Source organism: Mesoplodon mirus, assembly GCF_964341445.2.
Source record: "Mesoplodon mirus genome assembly, chromosome: 13".
Taxonomy (NCBI): Eukaryota; Metazoa; Chordata; class Mammalia; order Artiodactyla; family Ziphiidae; genus Mesoplodon; species Mesoplodon mirus.
In genome coordinates, this window is record NC_138989.1 from 30,493,343 (window position 1) to 30,513,819 (window position 20,477).

The 20,477-nt window shown below is 42.4% G+C and overlaps 2 protein-coding genes across 3 annotated transcripts in view; both read right to left on the reverse strand.

Annotated features, from left to right (window-relative positions):
- Positions 1-3,805: 3,805 nt before the first annotated feature.
- Positions 3,806-8,161, reverse strand: LOC309814369 (uncharacterized protein). The gene is made up of 3 exons (XM_082640126.1): positions 8,152-8,161; positions 6,363-6,528; positions 3,806-6,113 (listed from the first exon to the last, which is right to left on the reverse strand). Exons 1-3 carry the CDS (start codon positions 8,152-8,154, stop codon positions 5,875-5,877), a joined length of 408 nt encoding a protein of 135 aa, XP_082496252.1. The 5' UTR covers positions 8,155-8,161; the 3' UTR covers positions 3,806-5,874.
- The window catches only part of TWSG1 (twisted gastrulation BMP signaling modulator 1), a 35,904-nt gene continuing 21,999 nt past the window's right edge, over positions 6,573-20,477 (reverse strand). The window contains exons 4-5 of one of the 2 annotated variants that reach the window (XM_082640125.1): positions 11,861-12,127; positions 6,573-10,374 (exon numbers count right to left, since the gene is read on the reverse strand). In XM_082640125.1, the coding sequence (XP_082496251.1) occupies positions 10,193-10,374; positions 11,861-12,127 (449 nt within the window). In that variant the 3' untranslated portion in view covers positions 6,573-10,192. The remainder of the gene's footprint in view (positions 10,375-11,860; positions 12,128-20,477) is intronic. The other variant, XM_082640124.1, reaches the window with a different exon arrangement.

Sequence of the window (20,477 nt, forward strand, 5' to 3'; positions counted from 1 at the left end):
CCAGGTGAGAGATGGGAGAGGCGGGACGGGACACAGGGCCCGACGCCAACTCAGGGAGCCCAGGGGAAAAGCTGATTTATTTGCATCCTCTCCTAATATTATTAGGCAGGATATTATGTGGCGCTACTCTCTGGTTTCACTTTTTTATTGAAAAAATTTAAGATATTGGGGCTACCCTGGTGGCGCAGTGGTTGAGAGTCCGCCTGACGATGCAGGGGACACGGGTTCGTGCCCCGGTCTGGGAAGATCCCACATGCCACGGAGCGGCTGGGCCCGTGAGCCATGGCCGCTGAGCCTGCGCGTCCGGATCCTGTGCTCCGCAACGGGAGAGGCCACAACAGTGAGAGGCCCGCGTACCGAAGGAAAAAAAAAATTTAAGATATAATGAACACAGCCAAACGCACAGGCGTTCAGTGTTCAGGGGGATGAGTTTTGACAGTTGTGTGGCCCGTGTGAGCACCAGGATGGTGTGCAGATGCAGACACCGTGGGGAGTGAGCAACTTTTCTTTTTCTCTTGCCATGTCCCTAAGACACGCAGCCGTGGACAAAGCCAGCACGACAGCCTTGAGGTTTCTTTGTTTTCTCCAATCTTCTGGATAACCCTAGAGAGATCCCAGAGGGACAAGGGTCAGGAACAAACACGGATGAGCACCAGTGCCAGTGGTGACGGTATCTTGGCATTTAGCGATGCTGGCCGCATCCCCCAAGTGCAGGGGTCAGGATGGGGCTCGGCCCAGGTCAATGGTGGCCGGGGAAGAGGCCACCACACAGCTTGTGCCGAGGGCTCGAGGGACAGACAGGGCCGCCACGTGGAGTCTGAGGGGGCCCTGGGGCGCCCTGCATTAGCGTCCTTGGGTCTCAGGCTTCAGGGACACCAAGGCACCTGGGAGGTGCAGCTGCCACCAAAGGTGCTACAGAAGCAGATGTTCAAAGGCCCTGGAGCAGGAGAAGCGTGGGCAGAGGGTGACCAGCTGTTGTTTGAAAGACCCATGTCACTTGACAGCCCACTGAGATGGTTTGGCTTTAGGGCCATCTTCACCAATGTGAAGCACTTGATACCAAAGTGCTCGGTTTCTGTTTCAGTTTTTTACCTTGATGACAGATTTGCTCTTTTTAAAATGTCACAGAACAAGTAGAACTGTTTAAGTTATGCTTCATGCTTTTCTGTGGCTCATTTCATGTTCTTTTGACAGTTCCAATATGTTTCTGCTCTTGAAAAATTGGTTTTGGCCAGAGACAGTGAGAACTGTTGCTAGAAGTCTCGGAGGCCAGGGGAAGGCGGGCAAGGCGTGGCCAGGACCGGGGCTGGATGGGCTCTGGGGGAACAACTTCACCCAACTGGGTGCTGGGTTTCTGTGGCAGACGCTTTCCAGTAGGAGGGCAGCAGACTGGACTTCACTGTGTGATGACAGCTATTCAGAAATTTGGGTACCTGGTGAGGAAATTCTACAAAGTTTTAGTGACATTTATGAGAATTCTCACAATATATTGTCAAGTTTAAAGAGGTAGCATTTCACTGATCCGGTTTTGCAAGAAAAAGTACACAGGTACATCTGGGTAGAGAAAAAATACTAGGAGAACACCGGATTCCTCGGGATTTGGGGCTGTAAAGAACAGAGACTCACTGAAATTTCTCAAGAAAATTGGTTCGTTGCAAGGAAACACCCACACAAGGATACAGGAAAAGCCAAAAACATGGGGCTGAGATCATTCTGGATTCAGGCAGGCCCAGAGCCTGTGCCATGGAGCCTTCGCTCTGCCTCCGGACCGGCCAGCCTGCGACACCCTTTTCTGTCCCTTCACAATTCCGGCATGCACAGGACCCATCGGGCCATGCTGGTCCTCCTGACGTCATTCTGTCGGTCAGGCCCCACTGCGAGCCACCATTCTTTGAGCAGCTCCTGGTCCTCACACCCGGGAGAGGATAACCAAGGTCCACATCATGAGGTCCACCTCACCATCAGACCGGCCGCTGGGAAGCAGGCTGCTTTGGGACACCTGTGCTCCCTGGTCCAGCCAGCAATGGACCCAGGTCCCGAGGTTACTGTTACTTGGCCTCTGAGCGCTGTGACCGGTGGGGCAATTCCAGGTGTGCTCAGATAATGCACACACGTTAACCTAACTATAACATGGATGATGGGGGGTGCAACTCCGCATGGTGTCGTGGCACCACCCCCGGAGGGCAGTCATCACCCGCAGGCTCCGGACCTGGCAGGTAGATGCCCCCTCACGCACCAAGAAGGCCAGCAGAGCATGCTGTGAGGCCAGCTTCCTGCCACTGCCTTGCTCTGCATTTAGCTTGGCCTTGAAAGCATCCAGAAGAGCCCCAGCCCTGACTGCCAGGCCTGTCTGCTCAGTGCACCCATTTCTCAAGAGAAATATGAATTTCAGAAATGATCGAATCATGGTTTTTTTTTTCCATCCATTTTGCGAATCCATTATTATCAGGAAAATCAAGCAGTAAATGCATAATAGTTTTCTCCTTTCTCCTATTTTCAGTGGATGTTTGTTTTTCTTTTCATCTAGAAATCAAAGAGAGAAGAAGAATGGGAGAGCCTTGGGCACAAAGACAGGGCTGTAGGTGACCTGCATGGGGGACGGGGTCCTGACCAGCCCACATCCCTGGGCAGCGGAGGGGAAGGCAGGGGCTCTGTGGTTTGAATTTTGTCTCCAGAGTTGCCAAACAACTGCACCTCTTCAACTTCATTCAAGATTCCTGATCAATAAGAGAATGTGTTCCTTCAAGGGGTCTGATCCATTTCTGGAGCCTGGAGCAGGAGCCTGTCTGGCCTCCTGCCAGGGCCCAGGAATCCCTTGAGAGTCTGTGCTCCAGGGCCTTCTGGAATGAGCTCTTTGTTCCGAGGTCTGCACTCGTGTCAGAAGGTCCCTGGGAGGAAATCGGGTAGGTCGACTCAGACAACTCACAAAAGGAGGGTTGTAGACACTCTGAGAGGCACGGTTTGCTTTAATAAATTAACAATTACCTTAGAACGATCATACTCTTGTGCTTCCTCCTCCGCCGGGTCACCGGGTCCTGCCAAGTGTACTGAGCTCTTTATAAACTGGCACGAGCAAGGACATTCCAACTCAAGAATGTCATGGAGGCCCCACCATCAGGGCAGGAGGAACAGGGAATGGAGAAAAGCCCCAAAGGCAGTAGTTTCACAGACGGTCAACGGTGGCAGCGGAGGCCAGTCCTAGGTCAGTGTGCTTTACTCAATCACAAATACATTCTTCTTAAAGAGCATTCTCATGGGATTTTAAAGTCGAGGTTTGGAGTTTCTTGTTGATGTTTTCGTTGGTTCTGATTAGTTTAAGGAAGTTGAGACATAGCTGTTTAAATGAATACTGTGGCCTGACTCTCCACTCTTAAAGTCCTTTATAAGGACAAAGAAGTAAATCCCAGGTAGGAAAAAACACAGACTGCAGGACTATCTGTCCTAAAATCTTATCGCTCAAATCTTAGATCCTGTTTGGAAACAATTTATTAGAATTTGAGAACTGAATATATGTCATTGTCCGTCCGTCAAAAAATGTGACTAGATCAACAGTTTGGGGATTTTCAGTTACTATCAAGACTCCCCATGGCACACAATTTTGTCTCCGTCATATGTTAGCATGTTTACCAGAGACTGGGTAGCTAGTCACTGAGAGGGACCCAGCTTTGGGGTGCTACAAAATTGATTTTTTAAGGAAAAATACTTCTGTTCGTGTCTTTTTTGAAACTGAAGTTTTAGTTATGTATTTTTTGAAAAGGTAACTCATGCTCATGGCTCACAGTTCAGGTGATGACACGGTCTCCTTCCCATGCTGTCCTTCAGCCTCTCGTTTGCCCGCCCAGAGGCAGCCAAGGTTTTCACCTTCCTGTGAATCCTTCGAGATATTTTATTTGTGTACAAGCAAATGTGAACATAAACTTTAACTGTTTTAAGAACATCGTAGAATATCATACATAGTTCTAGGGTTTCTCGGTTGGTAGCCCCCTGGAGCAGCTGTAGAAGCAAACGAATATCTCCCCAGCAACCCAGGTCTCCTGGGAATGCACACAAGCTTTTCCTCCAAAAGGACAAAACGTAGGTGGAAATGGGCCACCACGAGTGAACCAGACGTAAGAAGTTCAACCGCTGGAATTAAATGCATTGGAACGCTCCTCTGGCAAAATCTTTGGCTACTACAACCACCTGTGGTATCACCACTGCCTTACTGACTGCTGATGTCCTTGACCGTCCGACTCATACACACGCTGAGGGGCCCTCAGAATAAAGTCCTTGGCGAAAACACTCAGAAACGCCACCACTTCCTGTCAGCGAGGGTCTGTGCCCCAGACCAGCTCAGCCATCAATTCTACCAGTACGTGCTTTATTCCCCAAATACCCATAGGCATGAGTTTCAAAAGTTTAATTACCAATACCCCAATTTATTTTCTTAAAAAAAACCCAAACCTGAAGAATCTGCTAGCAGTATCTGGAAGAAGATCTCCAGATACAATCCAGGGGGAAAGGCCACTTAAACAAGAGGCAAACCCAGAATCGTTAAGAGAAATATAGAACATGATCCTGAACTTTGTCCAAAGGCAGGGAATACAAGATCAGACTCAGAAGGAACATTCAACATAGGTGCTTGTACTTGACACAGAGGACGTAAAAATAAATAACCTGTTTTCCTGAGTTCCCTGCAGCCAAAGTATTGGATCTAACAAAGTTCTTAAATTTTTTGGCTGCCCATATTTAGCACCTACTATCTATCTGGATGCAGGAAATTAAAAATTATAACAAATTATTACTGCATTACCCTTTCGTGAATTATGAATAAGCTTAAAATAACATGCAGCAATTGAGGAATAAGTCCTTGTAGATGAATGTTTATAATGCCCTTTATTAAAACTCAAACCACATCTTTTTATCCTCAGAAAATATATCACGTGCTTGAGAGTCATATCGGCTTTCAGGAAAGTTCTTTTCATACTTTGGCTAAAGGACTATTTCTTGACTGAGTTACTAAATTACATTAGTAAGAACTTTTACCATGTCAGGCAAGTAAAGAATATTAATTGCCAGGCCTCGAATGAAAAATTGCAGGTATTTAAATGTTTTAGCGTGCAGATTTTCTATTGTTTCAGGGTGAGATGAGGAGGCCTGAGGTGGGCCTGGTGGGGTGAGCGGGACCAGACTGCGGGCCTGAGAGCCTACTGAGGAGCTGGGCCTTTATCTGAGTCCAACCGGGAGCCACCGTTTCAAGCAGAAATCTGATAGGATCTGCTGAGTTCATTCATCCATAACACAGTCTGTGCTGCCCTCCAGGGCGCAGGGGACTGTGTTTAGGGCGGCAATGAACAGAGAAATAAGGCCCCTCCCTCATGGGCTTCCAACGCTAGTTGAGGAGAAGAGATGATTAACAAGAGGCTGGTAGACACTTTGGGGGGTCACCGCCTATTAAAAAACTGGAACAGGATGGTGGTAACAGGCAGGGGCTGCTGCTTTAGAAATGGTGGTGGAGATGGTATCTGAGCTGAGACCTGAGTCAGAAAAAGGAACCGAAATCTGCACAAAGAGCTGGTGCAGCAGAGGAAACAGCTCCTGCAAAACCCAAGGGTGGAGTGAACCTGGTGTGCTGCTGAGGGGGCAGGGCCAGCGGTGGGGGTGGGCGGTTGGAGGAAGGAGAGAAGGTAGTGTGAGCAGCGAGGCTGCCAGGGCTGCGGCTGAGAGGCCATAAACCCAGGGCGCCACGTGTCGCGTCTCCTTACTTCTTTAAATCAAAGTCTGACTCTGAGCCCCAGAGCATCCAACGTTTGCCTGAGAGGCGGTCACCTGTCCTGCATTTCACAGAGCCCTAGGGGCCAGTGTGGGTGCCCTGGACAACCAGGGCTGGGCTGCTCACATCCCTAAGCTGAAACCTCGAGAAAGAGGCACCTGCAGGCTCAGGAGCCCGGCCCCCTGTGTGAGCTGCGGGCCCACCCAGGGCTCCAGCCTCGTCCAGGGCGAGTGGAGGCTGGCACAGCCCCTCGGCCAAGGAGGTCCAGGCCTCTTCCGAGGCCCTCTCTTCACTCTCAGGCTGCCAAGGCGCTCGCTCTCTCCCCTTCCTCCAGCAGAATCCCCGGGAGCAGGTGAGGCCTCTGGAAAACAAAAGCAGGTTGTCTGCGTGCCTACCTCCTACTGGGCAGCTCAACCCTCTGAGGCAAAGGAACACAGAGGCCTTGCTATCCCCTGGGGCAGGACCTGGGGTTGGGCGGTAATGACCACACACGTGGTCTAGGAGGCTCACTCCGACTTCAGTGTGAAGCGGTAAGCGGAGAGGGCAGGAAATATAATCCTTTCTGCTGTAAAGATACTGCAGTGGTAACTGTGTCTAACTTTCGTGCTACCTTCAGTCAAATGAGGGCATTTCTGCACTTCCCCAGCTTCCTTCTGTGAGTCACAGCACGCCCGTGGGAGGGCAGAGGTCTCTTCCATCTTTGCTTCTGCACTGAGGGTTCTCATCTCACAAGCCAGACCTTGCAGCTGTTGCTGCCTCCATCCTTCCAGCACAGACTTCAAAATAAAAAGATGTAAAATGAATTTATTTCCTCTTGGTTAGGAAAAATCTCTAAGGGCTCAAAGCCATAACTCCTAAGCCACAGGCTGCAGGCGTGCCCACCGGCTCCATGGACTAAAACGCCGGGGGTGGAGCTGACGGGCATGGGCACCAGCCTGCCCGCGGTCTGGCCCCTGCTGACTCCTCAAGCTCAGAGACACCGTCCACCCCCAACTCTGACCCTCTCTCCCCTCGGCTCCACACGACTGCCTGCCATTCGGAAAGAACATCTTTCCGAATCAAATGAACTATCGTTCTTGAAACTAATCTACCCCTCAGGTCCATCATCCCTGAAGTCACTCAGGCGGGGAAACTGTCCTCTCGAATTTTCCCCTCTCCAGATTCCCCCTCCACTAGGCTGTCAAAACATTCTGTGAAATAACACTGATTTCACGAGTGTACAGCTGAGGGCTCTCAATTCCAGTAACACTGCCCTTTGAGAGTCAGTGAGGAACGGCCGGGAGTCTCTTCCCACCTTGTTCTCTCAGTGACTCCTTCCACCACCAGGAAGTTCTTGTGAGGCTGGCTGGCATCACAAGGCCCACAGAGCAAGCAAGGAGAAGGTACGTATTTCATTTCAAAGGTTTCCCCATATTGGAATAAAGCCCATGAAAAAACAGAGGGCAAACTGTGAAAGATCCTTTGTTTCAGCAGACTCTGTAGGGACGTCCAGAGAGGAGGCATGCCTTGGCTGATCCCTTGAACAATAACCTCGCTAGACAGAAACGGCAAACTTATTTTGGTTTGTTATGCTGAAGGTAACAAAAACATGGCACACTCATTTTAATTTTTTATTAAAATACTTTTTTGTTTATAGGAACAACCAAAGGAAAAAATACATAATTTTATATGTTGTAGATCATGTAAAATACAATAAAGTCTTGGGAATGCAGAATAGATTAAAAAATCTTCAATGAAGATTAAAAACAAACTTTAAATATGTGGCTTATTTATATTTACCTCATTTTTCAGAAGTCTTAGTTTCTTTTCTCCGTTTTGATGTTATTCTGATTTATAAATAGTTATTCAAATATTCTAACATTTTATCAATTTTGTTTTCTGAAACTTTAGAAATCATATTTCTAAATGAAGGCCTCTCTTTTATAGCATCTCTGTAAACAAAGACATTGCATTTGAATTATCATTTGATTTGGTGCCACTGTTATGAGTACAGTTTCAGTAATAATTAGATGTTATGGGGGAGACAGGAAAACCAACAAGCAAGGACATGTCTTACTAGAGGAAAGAACCTTTTGTATATGGCTTTTATAATACCTACAGACTTAAGATTTAATGTTTTGGATCCAGTTATAAAAAAGGTACCTAACTTTTGATTAATTTTTTTTTTTTTTAATCAGAGCTTCAGTATAGAAGTGAACTGTGCTTGGAATGGTAATAGAAGGTCTAAATTTTAGTGGGGCTATCAGTTTCCCAAATGTTATACTTTTAATTTGTAAAAATATTGTTATTCAAAACCTGAAGTACATTATAGAATTGGAAATGGAATCGTTTAGGTGAACACTTTCTTTTAACTCCTTCATAAGCCAAAAAATTAAGTAAAATTTGAATATACAACTTACCATTATATTTAGGGATAATTTCTATTTGGAGAAATAGAGGAAAGAAAAATCAGTTAAAACATAACATGGTTCAAGAAATTATTCTCCCAACAAGAGATATTACATTTTAAAATTTAATAATGAACACCTAAAAAGGAAGATAAATGCAGTTTAAAAAAGTTTGTTAACATATTTATGGAAACATTAAGTATGTTGTCAATAAACACAAAAGCATTCCTCTATTCCTAAGTATAAATGAGTCTGAAAAACAGCAAAGTTGAAATGAAGCAGCTGGCTGCAGATTTCTTAAAATTTTCTCATAAGTTCAAGAAAACCTTCAGTTTTATAGGTATTAATGAAGAAAGGGAGCTAATGTTTGTTTTCAAGGCACTTGTAAAAAAAGGCATTCTAGGTAAAAGAAAAGGACATCTCAATGTTTTCCCATCCAAAAAATACATCCATGAGCTAAATTTCAACTTTTTAAAAGGCTAAAGTACTTTGAGTGTTCATTAGAGTTATCTGAAAGAGCAGAAAAGGTGTCAAGTCTTTACATTTTATGATAGTTAATCATAATATTACATATGATTTTGTAACTAACCATTGTCCAGATAATGAATACAAAGAGCATTATTTATTTTTATATACTACAGTATTTAGATATACAAAGAGGTATTCCTAAAAAGTTACTTAGAATTCAAATATGTACTATTTGAGAAATTAATAATTTTGTAAAGCTAAGAGTCTCTGAATATAAATATGTACGTTTCAGGTTCATGCTTGAAGATGGAGATTTTATTACCACGAAGGGCACATACTATTTAAACTTATCTTCATTGAAACATTATATAAAAAGCTGCCCAGATGTTCTGAAGTGTGTTTAGACTTAATGTCATCTTGAACAGGGAATTCTGCGGGGGTGGGCGGCAGTTCACAGTCTTAACCTCCTACTGTGTGATAACCCTTGTTTAACAAGAACACCTGATCCATATACAGACCTAAAGGAAAGATTACAAAATAACGACATAATGAATGTAAGTAGTTTTAAGTTTGCTTCCGTTAGAATACCAGGCATTTTCAACCCTCCCCGTTCATACCTGGAATTCTCTGCTTTATCCCCTCCAACCACCCGTCCACTGGAGAACGTGGCGCGAAGGCTGAGCAGGCTCATCCCTACTGTCCAGCTAGCACAGCCCTGCCATTTCCATAAAATTTCCCTGGAGTCCGGTTGGCAGTGGTTTCCCATTCCTGGAGCTCTTTAAGCTGGTACCTTAAGTCAGAGGAAAGCTCTCCCTTCTTATTTACCCTAGCAGTGTATTTCACAGAGCCTCATAGGTGTACCCTGCAATTCTTGGTAAAGATGCTCCATCACTACCTACAGCAGTACTTTGGGCCAGGGATGGAGGAGGAGGAGAAACTTTCCCTACAGCTTTGTCGGTATGTGTAGCATAGGGTGGCTTCAGCTATGGAAGAGTTTTAAATTGTAAAATACAGTAAGCATTTATCTTCTAAAACCAACATAAAGAGGTTTGAAATCAAGCTTTTTATGGTTGATTTTTTGGTGAGAACACAGGGTGATATATTTGAATATCTACCCTACTTATAGAACAGGTAAATAATACCAGGCACAGTGAAAAATGGCAAACAACTCTAAAAACTCAGTGTCCTAGGAGTAGTACAATGAAGAAATCATAACTTATGTTAACATGCTGTAAACCTTCAACATAAAAGGCTTCTGGAATGTGACAAGAAAATGACACCAGGCTTTGTGTTAGAAACCTCTCCTCTCTCAAGGTGTTCTATATGCACTTGCTTCTCACGTGATCAAAGCTGTACATGTGTTTAGAAGAAAGGGCTTATCGCTACCAGCGGGCAGGAAGATCAATAAGAGCAGTTATAATCATAATTTAACACAATCCCGGATTTGTCATACTTTAGAAGTAACTCAATCCAAACTCTTCACATCTTCCTAACCTGCTGGCATTCAGATGCAACCAGTAGACATCACTGAATAGCTTTCCATACCCTTGACTAAATTGCTTTGGTGTGCATACCATTTCCTTCTCTAAAACATGCAGTTCATACATTTGACAGTTTTACTACCATAGTCGATACACTCTGGACCAATGCACTCACAGCAGGCGTTATGAAACCAGCGATATTTGGATGCCCCCATGGACTCGCAGGATATTTTACACTGATGTATGGACATGCAGTCATCAAAATAAACCACAGTACACATGTGTTCTGAAAAATAAAAGATTAAGATTTTAGCACAATAAATAGGAAAAGCAGGAAAGGCTTTAACACTTAGCTGAATATTATTAACAGTTATTTATCTTCGCTCTCTTGCTGCTAGTCTGCCCAGGACAACAGGTGAGGTGTGGGGAAAAAAGATCACATCCGTTAATCACATTGAGATGGGAGTTTCCCATTCCAGCTCAGACGCAAAGGGCTTCCTTCACCACCTCCTCAGATTTCAGACTTTGATCTGGGCATTTATGATAAGATTTCCATAAGGAGAGAATTCTCCAGCTAAAACAAGTTTGAAAAACACTGTTCTAAATTTATACTGAGAATTTACAATAAAATAAAGTAATTCAAATGATGCAATGTGATTAGCAATGTGGCACAATTCAACATTAGCTATTAGGAATTATCCTGTGTGGTGTTTCCAGGAATTAGCTTCCTGCTTATTAGTTCATGAATTTGAATAAACTTTGAGAAAAATTTATGAATTATTTAATATCTAGCATGTTGATTATTTACATTTTGATAATGGGAAAGTGGTAGCAAACACATTTCGGTATATTTCTGATGTTTCCCAAGATTTATCATTTGTCTTATAAAGTACTTTAACCTGAGAGGAAATAAGGATTCTTACTCTGTATTAACAAAAGCTGTTTTGCTTTTACTATTGATGGCCAAAGTTCATACGACTTTATAGACAGGGTTGTAATGGAGGGCACAACAAAAAAGCCAAATAAAAAAGCACAAATTATGCTGTTTATGTATAACTTATCTCATATTTTAAGAAATAACTGCAATATTCATAATTGTCTTATTCTTCCACAGTGAAATTGTGTGGAGCCTTTAATTTGAAAACATCACAGACTTTATGAAAATTACATGACTTTTACATTCCAAAGTTAAGGTATGACCTGTGCTCACTAATAAATGTTCCTTAACATGCTTCTCCAAGTTGTACACGTCACTCTCTCATTCAGTTTCCCTTCTGACCAACAGCACTCATTTGAAGAGCACTGCCTGGGGTAAGGCTACACCTGGAAATGAGGCGAATGTAATACCAACTTGCTCATTAACAAATTCAGCTGATGACCTGGCAGCATTCGTGGCACTAATGCTATTATAGAAACCTTACCTCCCAAGACACTCTGGATGTTACCTGACGATGAACAACTCTGCATAAGGTAAGCAGCCTTGTTGCTATCTCATGAAAAGAACAATGAAAGCATAATGCAAATAAATATCAAAATTAGAACCTGGTTATCTATTTTCCAACAGAACTTCTATCACCGAAAGTCTGAAGGAGTTGTGAGAACAACTCCTCCTTGTTTACTCAGGGATTGGGGTTATTAAAGTCCAGAACTTACTTAAGACTATACACACTCAAAACCAAAAAGCTCCTCTAAAAGATAATGTTAATATAGGCTTCACAGACCACACAGAAAGTGAGGGGGGCAAGAGAGAAAAAGCCAGCTTTGGCAGTTACCTTTGTCACTGGAATAAGGTGCATGAACATTATTGCTGGGAACAGACACATTTTGGTGGTGTGGCTGGTTCACAGTTTCTAAAAATGAAACAAGATTCTCATGATGTGAAAGTTCTTCTGCAACAGGGAAGGAAACAATGTTCCAGTTCAACTGAGTGTCTCCTTCTGTGAGTGCCCGGAAGAGAGAAGGGATGGGTTCATGAAGCTCCTCCACTGTGCTCTTTGAAGTTGGAGGCGTGTCACTGTAGTTTCGAGGATTACACATACCTGGGGCGGGGGTGGCAAGGAAGGCAAAGAGAATAAAATTTCTTTTTCTCACTGACTGAAATGTCATGAGATATTCTTAGGTACTGCCTTGCAATCCAAGCTCCAACATATTAAAATCAGGTGCCTTCTAACACTGTACATAGATATCTTCCTAGGTTTTTTGCTGAGAGGGCCTAGAGGTGATGACACCCTAGTAGCACTGAGCACACGAAGTGCCCAGATCTTGTTTTCTAAATACCTATCCTTGGCTAAGAGGTACAGAGCTCCTTGAGGGAAAGACTGACTCCAGGGCTGGGTTAGGGAACGTCCGAAATGACCCTGGAACACCTTTCTGTGCCAGAAAGTAAGGAAGTGATCAATGAATGATGGAACAGGTCAAAACAACACAGGAGGCAACCTGAAGGGGCTCCCACTGGCCAAACTGACAATTTTAACATTAAAATAAATAGTGATAGTAATGGATTACCACCCTATGAATAAAATAGGGATTGATGAGGTCTTATATTATAATTAAAGAATAAAAAAATGGAGGAGAAGGGAAAGCTCCTCCTTTTAGCAGAGTGCCAAAGGATAAATGTAGACGAAATGAAGGAAGAGTAAAGCACCATTTGGCAATCATCATAGAGGTGTTGATCAGATGGGAGTTGTCAATGGGTGCTAAGGCTGGTGGGTAGAGGCTGGATGAGGAACATACTGATGTACTCTTGGAAAACTCTACAAAATACTAATCAATTACAAAGGGGTTAACGGTGACTTTAATATGGAAAAATCTGGCAGACACCAATGTGCCCAAGAGATCAAGGTTGCTTAGCAGTGATGGGACATCGTGTGTAAAGCTTGCTTTCTAAAGTTTCAAAAAAAGAGTCTCATGGGAGTGTGTGCCCATGAGTGTGCGACTGTGTGTATGTGTTGGGCGGTGGGGAGGGAGAGGGCGAGAGCCAGAGGTACTAAGCAACGGAGCAAATGCAATAAAATGTTAATAGCTGGGGAGTCTTTTTACCCTTTTGGCAAATTTTCTCTACATTTGAAGTTGTTTCAAAATGAATTATTTTATTTTATTTTATTTATTTTATATATATATATTTTTTGCGGTACGCGGGCCTCTCACTGTTGTGGCTTCTCCTGTTGCAGAGCAACAGGCTCCGGACGCGCAGGCTCAGCGTCCATGGCTCATGGGCCTAGCCACTCCACGGCATGTGGGATCTTCCCGGACCGGGGCACAAACCCGCGTCCCCTGCGTCGGCAGGCGGACTCTCAACCACTGTGCTACCAGGGAAGCCCAAAATGAATTATTTTTAAAAGAGAAAATAGCAGAAGAGAATTAGTCACTATAGAAAACTTTTCCAAGGAGTTTTTCTATAAAGGAGAGAGCTGTGGAAATGTTTAATGAGCCCCAGCCTTCGAGCTGTCCCAGTTGACACTGTGTGGAGCAGAAAGGAGCGACCCCAAAGAACCTCACCCAAAATGCAGGTCTGTGAGCTAACTAAATGATTACTACTGTGTTAAACCACTATGTTTTGGGGTAGGTTGTTTACTAGCAATAATAACTGAAACAGAACCCTCTGGATTTCCTTTTGTGAACATTTCACTTTTAAAAGCTAAATTATGTTTCATTTTTGTTTAGCAACTATTAGGTCTAATATGAAGTTTTTCTTTTTCCTCAGATGAAAAGTTTGAAAAGTTATACCAAATTTATAAATTTCTGTACTTTATAAATATAGGGAAAAGGAAAAACTCTCTCATGTGTGTTCCACATTTTGTTAGTTTAAGGAACAAGGCAAGAGCTGAAAATAACAAGGTTGTGCATATACCATTTGTAACATCTTTCAATATACCTCAACTTTTGTGATTTAGACTGTGAGACAGAATCATGGATTCAACGGTCAAATCGGACTCCTTTACTCATAAAAGAGGAAAAAGGCCCAGATAAGTTAAATAATTTGTCCAATGTTATATAATCTAGGATTAGAGACAAGATTATGATTCAGCCTGATTTTGTGTCCACTGCTCTAATAATCACATTCTAGAAATAACCTTTAAGTGCCACTGAAAAGCAAATAATACTTAGAATACTTATTTTATGCAAACATACATAATATATTCTTCTGCCAGACTCTATAATGAATAAAAACTAGCAATTAGAGAGGAAAGGGTGAAGAACCGAGTCCAACTGTTAGAAGAGCTAAACTCAACATCTCTGAGGCTTTGGAAAAACTTCAGTGTTCATATCCTGGGATTCCATTACATAAAAAAACAAACAAACAAACAAACTTTTTTGGAGTTTAGTGCATTTAACAAACTTAGGCCAAAAGCATTTTTCATTTAAATCTCAATACACTGCATTAAAACCAGGAAGCGGGCTTCCCTGGTGGCGCAGTGGTTGAGAGTCCGCCTGCCGATGCAGGGGACACGGGTTCGTGCCCCGGTCCGGGAGGATCCCACATGCCGCGGAGCGGCTGGATCCGTGAGCCATGGCTGCTGAGCCTGCGCGTCCGGAGCCTGTGCTCTGCAACGGGAGAGGCCACAGCAGTGAGAGGCCCGTGTAACCACACACACACAAAAAAAAACCAGGAAGCATGAAGTAAACAGTTGCTTGGTAATATGTTTCCATGGCATCATTATAAAATTTTTATCTATCTTCTCTTTTTAACTAGGCTCTTGTCCAGAGGTCATCACTAGAGGTTCTCCTAGGCAAGCGGATTCTACTTCTATTTCCACACTAAAGCACTCTTCAGATTCTGCATTCTTTCAAGGGTGGTGAACCATGGAATCTGCTCTTCAAATGAAGTGTGGGAGTTATCCTGCTCAGGAAAAGTAACCTTTTCAATTTTGTGGAAATTCTTTAGTTGTCCATTTTCACTATGTAAAATGCATCACTTTCTGGTTGGAGTTACTAACCAGCCATAATTTAAACCAGTTAGTAAAACCTTTCTGGGAAGCATCTCACCACTGCCCTGAAGTTCATAATTGTTAGGGAGCTTTTGTTTAGTTGACTATAAAGTTTATTTTGGAAGCTCTCATTTCTCTTCATTATCATTTTCTTGAGAAAGTTTGTTCCTTTGTGGCATTGTTTCCCTACCAAAATTTACATACTAATTATACTAAAATTTTTCAGGAAATTGGCTCTGCACATGACAGCCTGGGAGGCCAAAAACCAGGAAACAAATGGCAACAACTGAAAAGGCAAGCATCTCAAATCCTTTAAGTGCCCAGAATCCCGATGCGAATTCTTTCAGTGAGCCAGAATTCATGACTATTGTGTTCTTGGTCTACAACAACTAAATACGAAGGGGTTTTAAAATCCGTGCTTAATTCTTTTATAAATCTGCCCTGTTTCATCATATATTTGAAAACTAAGGATATGTCAAGTTAGAGTTTGCTCAATGAAACCACATTTTAAGGGTAGAAATTAAGACTAAGGGGAAAAAGAGTTATTCCTTTCTTTTAGTGTGCTGGTTAGACAGCAACAACAGAGTCCAGAGGAGCTTACAATGAAAAGAGCATTCCCTTCCCCTCCTCCCACCCGCATCCCACTCCTCCCATCCGAAACTGCACTCCCCATACTCAGCTACTTTTAAAGTCTGTTCTAAGTTTCTCTGGTGGTTACTGCTACAAGAATTTAAGTAAAAATGATTAATTTATAAGTAGCAGTAAAAACAACCATAGACATTGCCTATTAATCTTCTTACATGAAAAATGAAGATTAAGTTCATTTATACTAACCCCATCTCTCTCCCATATTTCTAATAATTATATTATTCTAATACTATAATTTGTTTCTTTTGTAATCTTAAATACACTTAAACTTCTCACTTTTATTCCATGTTGCTTAATTCCCTCATTTGCAGATAAGGATACTGTTGCCCCTTCCACTTTCCCTACCCAACTTCTCCTGTGACATCAACAAACTTTATAACTATTACACATTCTGTTGCCTATGCATAATGAAATCTTCTTGTCTTATTAAATACTGATTCTGAACGTTGAAAACCAGCAAACAGCAGCTACCTTCACATGACCCCATGAACACTGCTGACTGAAGAACAGATACTGTGACAGAATTTCCTTGTCCAATGTCACACTACAAAGGAAAATATTTCTAATTTCAAGACGAAATGAACTTTTCTTTGAACTCCATAAAATATTGAAAACCATGACCTATGAGGTCTTCTTGGCAAAAAATGATTAAACCTGAATCTAACCAAACTTTCATAATTAGCTCCAAATTACTGGAAATATGGAAAGAGGAACTAGTTAAATGGTATCTCAAGGAAGCAAACAGTCAAATCCTGAATGTGGGATATTCTACAGGAAAACTGATACTGTTTCTTCAGTATGTCAAATGGCATGAGAAAAAAAAGAGGGGGCCAGTCTGGATTAAAGGAGGACTCAGATGCAACAGCCAGATAATAACACAAGGACCTTGTCTGGATCCACTTGAACAGATCAATTATACACACACTTCTGAGAAATCAGGAGAAACGTGATTATGAACTGAATTTTAGATTAAACAAAGAAATTATTGTTAATCTTGTTACGTGTCATAAGGCATTATGATTACAAAGGCGAGTGTCTGTATTTACTTTAGAGATTGATATTGAAAAATGCAGGAGTAAAAATTATTTACTGTTTCTAACTTGCTTTTTCTGTTAAATTAATTTTTATTGGAGGATGGTTGTTTTACAATGTTGTGTTAGCCTCCACTGCACAACAAAATGAATCAGCCATACACATACGGATATCCCCTTCCTTTTGGACTCTCCTCCCATTTAGGTTACCACAATGTTACTTGCTTTTTAAACACTTTCACACAAAGAAAGAGAAAGGAATGAAAAAGGACAGATGAAACAAAGGTGGCATATTCTTGACAACTGCTGAAGTAGGTGACAGGTATATAGGAATCATCATGCTATTCTCTCCACTTCTGTGTATGTGTGAAAATTTTCATAATAGAAAACGAACTGCTATATTTAATTCCTTTATGGACTAATATTTTCTTGTTGAACTTTTGTTTTTTCTTGGAATTTCTATGCTTGGAAGTTTCTTTTCTTGAGGACCATACATAAACTTTCAGCATATCTTGAAAAATCATTCTGCTTCTCAAGTACATGCTTGATATCCTATGGAACTCAGTTCCTTCTCAGAGATAAGCCCCTCAGAACCCTCACTTCTTGCTTTGGTCAGGCTAGTTGTCTCCTAGGTCTCTGTATAATTGATGCTTTAAATCTTCTGTATAATACAGAAAAAGCCTTTCTGGTGGGAGAGAGCCTGCCCCTCCTGGGGTGGGCAATTCTTGGATCCAGCAAACTAACCAATGCAGAGCCAGACCTCCTCTCTCTGGCCAGTACACCCCAGGAGGCAATATATTCCTCTGCCTTCACCATCCTGGGGCCATGTACCAGACAACTAGGGACCACCCCTACAGCTTAGAGTCCACCAAAATTATTCAGACTAGCCACTTCTACACTGCTTGCCCTGCCCCACCCTGCCTTTCCTGCAGAAACCCCAAACGAAGACTGCCAACACTTTCCTCTGCTCCTGTCTTTCCCACTTGACCAAAACCTGGCGCTTCCCCTGGGACCCTGCGTGGCATGCAGTGACCCCTCCCTGAGACCTGGGAGCATGATGAAAGCTGTTTCCTCAGCTTCTCCTGTGTCTCCTCTATGGTTGCACCTGACTGACCATCATATGAAAGAACAGTCATCATCCGACAACCATCCTTAACTCCTGGTTAAAGCTATTGTTTCCTTCAACCCATGTTTTTCTTTCTTGGTCTTCTGCCCTATCTTGTTTGATCGATCCCCTACTACACCTTTAAAATGTGCCTCTCACACGTCATATTTTAAAAGTGCAACAGAGGATCGTTTGGTTTGAATTGGAAGTCGGATATGAGGAAAGAGGGGAATTAAGCACTGACCTATGGGTTGGGTAACTGGCAGTGGGGTGGATTTAGAAAACATCATCACTAAGGAGGCCTAGGAACAGAAGGCCAGGGTGGATCTTCAATGCGCACATTGGAACTGTCGAAAGGGGCAGTGGGTATAGTGGTGGAAGTGAGATGTTGATTCAGGTACTGAAGCTATTAATAAACGAGGGGGAAGTGACTGAGGATACAAAGATAACAGGCAAAAGGAGGAATAAGAGATGGAAAAATCCAATAAAATGTGTTTTAAAGGAGTTGGAGTTTCGAAGGAGAGTGGAAGAAGTTCAAAATCCATCAAAATACAGTGTTTCCAAGTCCAGTCAAAATCTGCTAGAGGCCTGGCCTAGGGTGATACCAGTGGAGATGAAGAGACGTGCCTCACTGGTGGGAATGCAAACGATAAACCCCTTTGGAAGGACAATTTGACAACATCTAGCAATATTAAACAGAACTGACTATCTATACGAGGTTATTCATCATACTATTATTTGTAATGGTACAAGACTGGAAGCAACTACATGTCCACCTAGGGATGAATGAGTATATAAAGTGTTACTGCTGACAACAGGGCTCTAGGTAGCTACCAAAAAATGATATTAATGTGGAAGAAATTCCAGAACATTCAATTAAGAAAAAAGAAAAAATAAGACGCATTAATGTTTTATGTAACAAATGAATGTTTTGTACAACAAATATAAATGTATAAGATGTATACGATGTATATTTATAAGATGAGCCCGGGACAGCCTGTCTGAAAACAACAAAGATGACAGAAGTCATGTCAAAAGGACTCAAGAGCCAAGTTGAAGAGGCTCCTACTAACCAAAGATGGGACAATTTGAGCAAAAAATAATAATAATGACAACAACTGATTAAAACGCCAAATATACATAAAAAAGCCATGGGTGGAACCACTGGGTGAAAGACTGGTGGGGACTCACCATGAAGTCGTCAAACCTTCGCCATCTGAACCCACCCACCAATTTTAGCAACACTAAAAGCAGGAAGACTAGATATTATTAATGGGGACACTGTACACTGCACCCCACCTCCCAAAACTAAACCTGAGTCCAATCAGCCTTTAGATCTAACTTCCAGTCTACAGGAGATAGAGAGGACAGGGTAACAAGTTAAATAACCACAGGAAGCAATCAGCCAAATCCAGAAAGTGGCATGTTTTCCATCACAACTCACTAGTTCCTACAACAAGTCAATGGAATTTTAAAAGGTGATGAGGGGAGGAGGAACAATAAAAGAAATCTAACAATCAAATATACTAAGTGGACTCTGCTGGATCTTGCTTTGACTAAAACAACTATAAACAACCTTTAGGCAACTAGGGCAATCTGAGTAGGACCGGGTATTAGATGCTGAGGAAGTATTGTTAATCATGTGGTACTGACATTGTGTTATGTAAGGAAACTTATTCTTTTTTTGAGATGAATAACTAAAGTAGTTTGGAGTTGTAGTAAAACTATTTATTTACTTTATAGTCATCCAACCAAAAAAGGCAGGGATAGACACATAGACAGATGATGGGTGGAAGAGGTATGGCCTTGATGCTGGGGTGCAGGTACACAGCAGTTCACTGTGCTCTCTATTTTTGTGTACATCTGGAAAAGTAAAAACAAAACAAACACACACACACCCAAAACAAAGCCTGAGGGTAGAGATCCAGATCTAAAAACCACAGGATTTGAGGAATGTGCTGGACAGCAAAGATGAAATGAGCTACGGCTGTTACTCTTAAGAGAAAATCAGAAAAGAGAAACAGATTCTCTTTATAGCACAGAGGATCCTATCTCAGTCAAATGAGGAAGGATTCTGAGAAAAGGGGACAGCTGAACTGCAGTTTTAAAGGATTAAAGAGTTAACTGGACAGAGAGAGGATGAGTGTTTCTCCCAGCAACAGTCTGTCCACCTAAGTTTTCTTTCCAAAACACAAATGATAGCATTCTATAAACATACTCTTGCACCTTGCTTTTTTTTTTTTATGTAATACATCTTAGAGACTGTTCCTCAGAAAGCCCTTAAAACAGCTTTTGGTTTCTCAAGGATCTTTGTAATGAAGTCGTATATAAATGAAGATAGTCTATTTTTATTATGCTAAGTACCTATTATTACTTGTGACAATACCACATACTTCTTATAAAAAAAATATCAACAGGGGATTTCCCTGGCAGTCCAGTGGTTAAGACTCCACGCTTCCACTGCAGGGGGCACGGGTTCAACCCCTGGTCGGGGACTAAGATCCCACATGCGCAGACAAAAGAAAAACAAACAAACAAACAAACAAACAACTCTGCTCTCTGCCAAGCCCGACTCCCCCCGAAACCACCCCCTCCCTGACCCCTCTCATTAAAAAAAATAAATTAATCTAATTTAATTTGCATGGCTTTTAAAAACATATACATATCAACAGTATAA

What these genes read in the sequence shown, in the direction of transcription:
- LOC309814369 (XM_082640126.1), bottom strand. An exon ending in ATGCCCTCATTTGACTGAAG is followed by an intron (nt 6,114 to 6,362) that starts GTAGCACGAAAG and finishes TTTGTTTTCCAG; the next exon opens with AGGCCTCACCTGCTCCCGGG.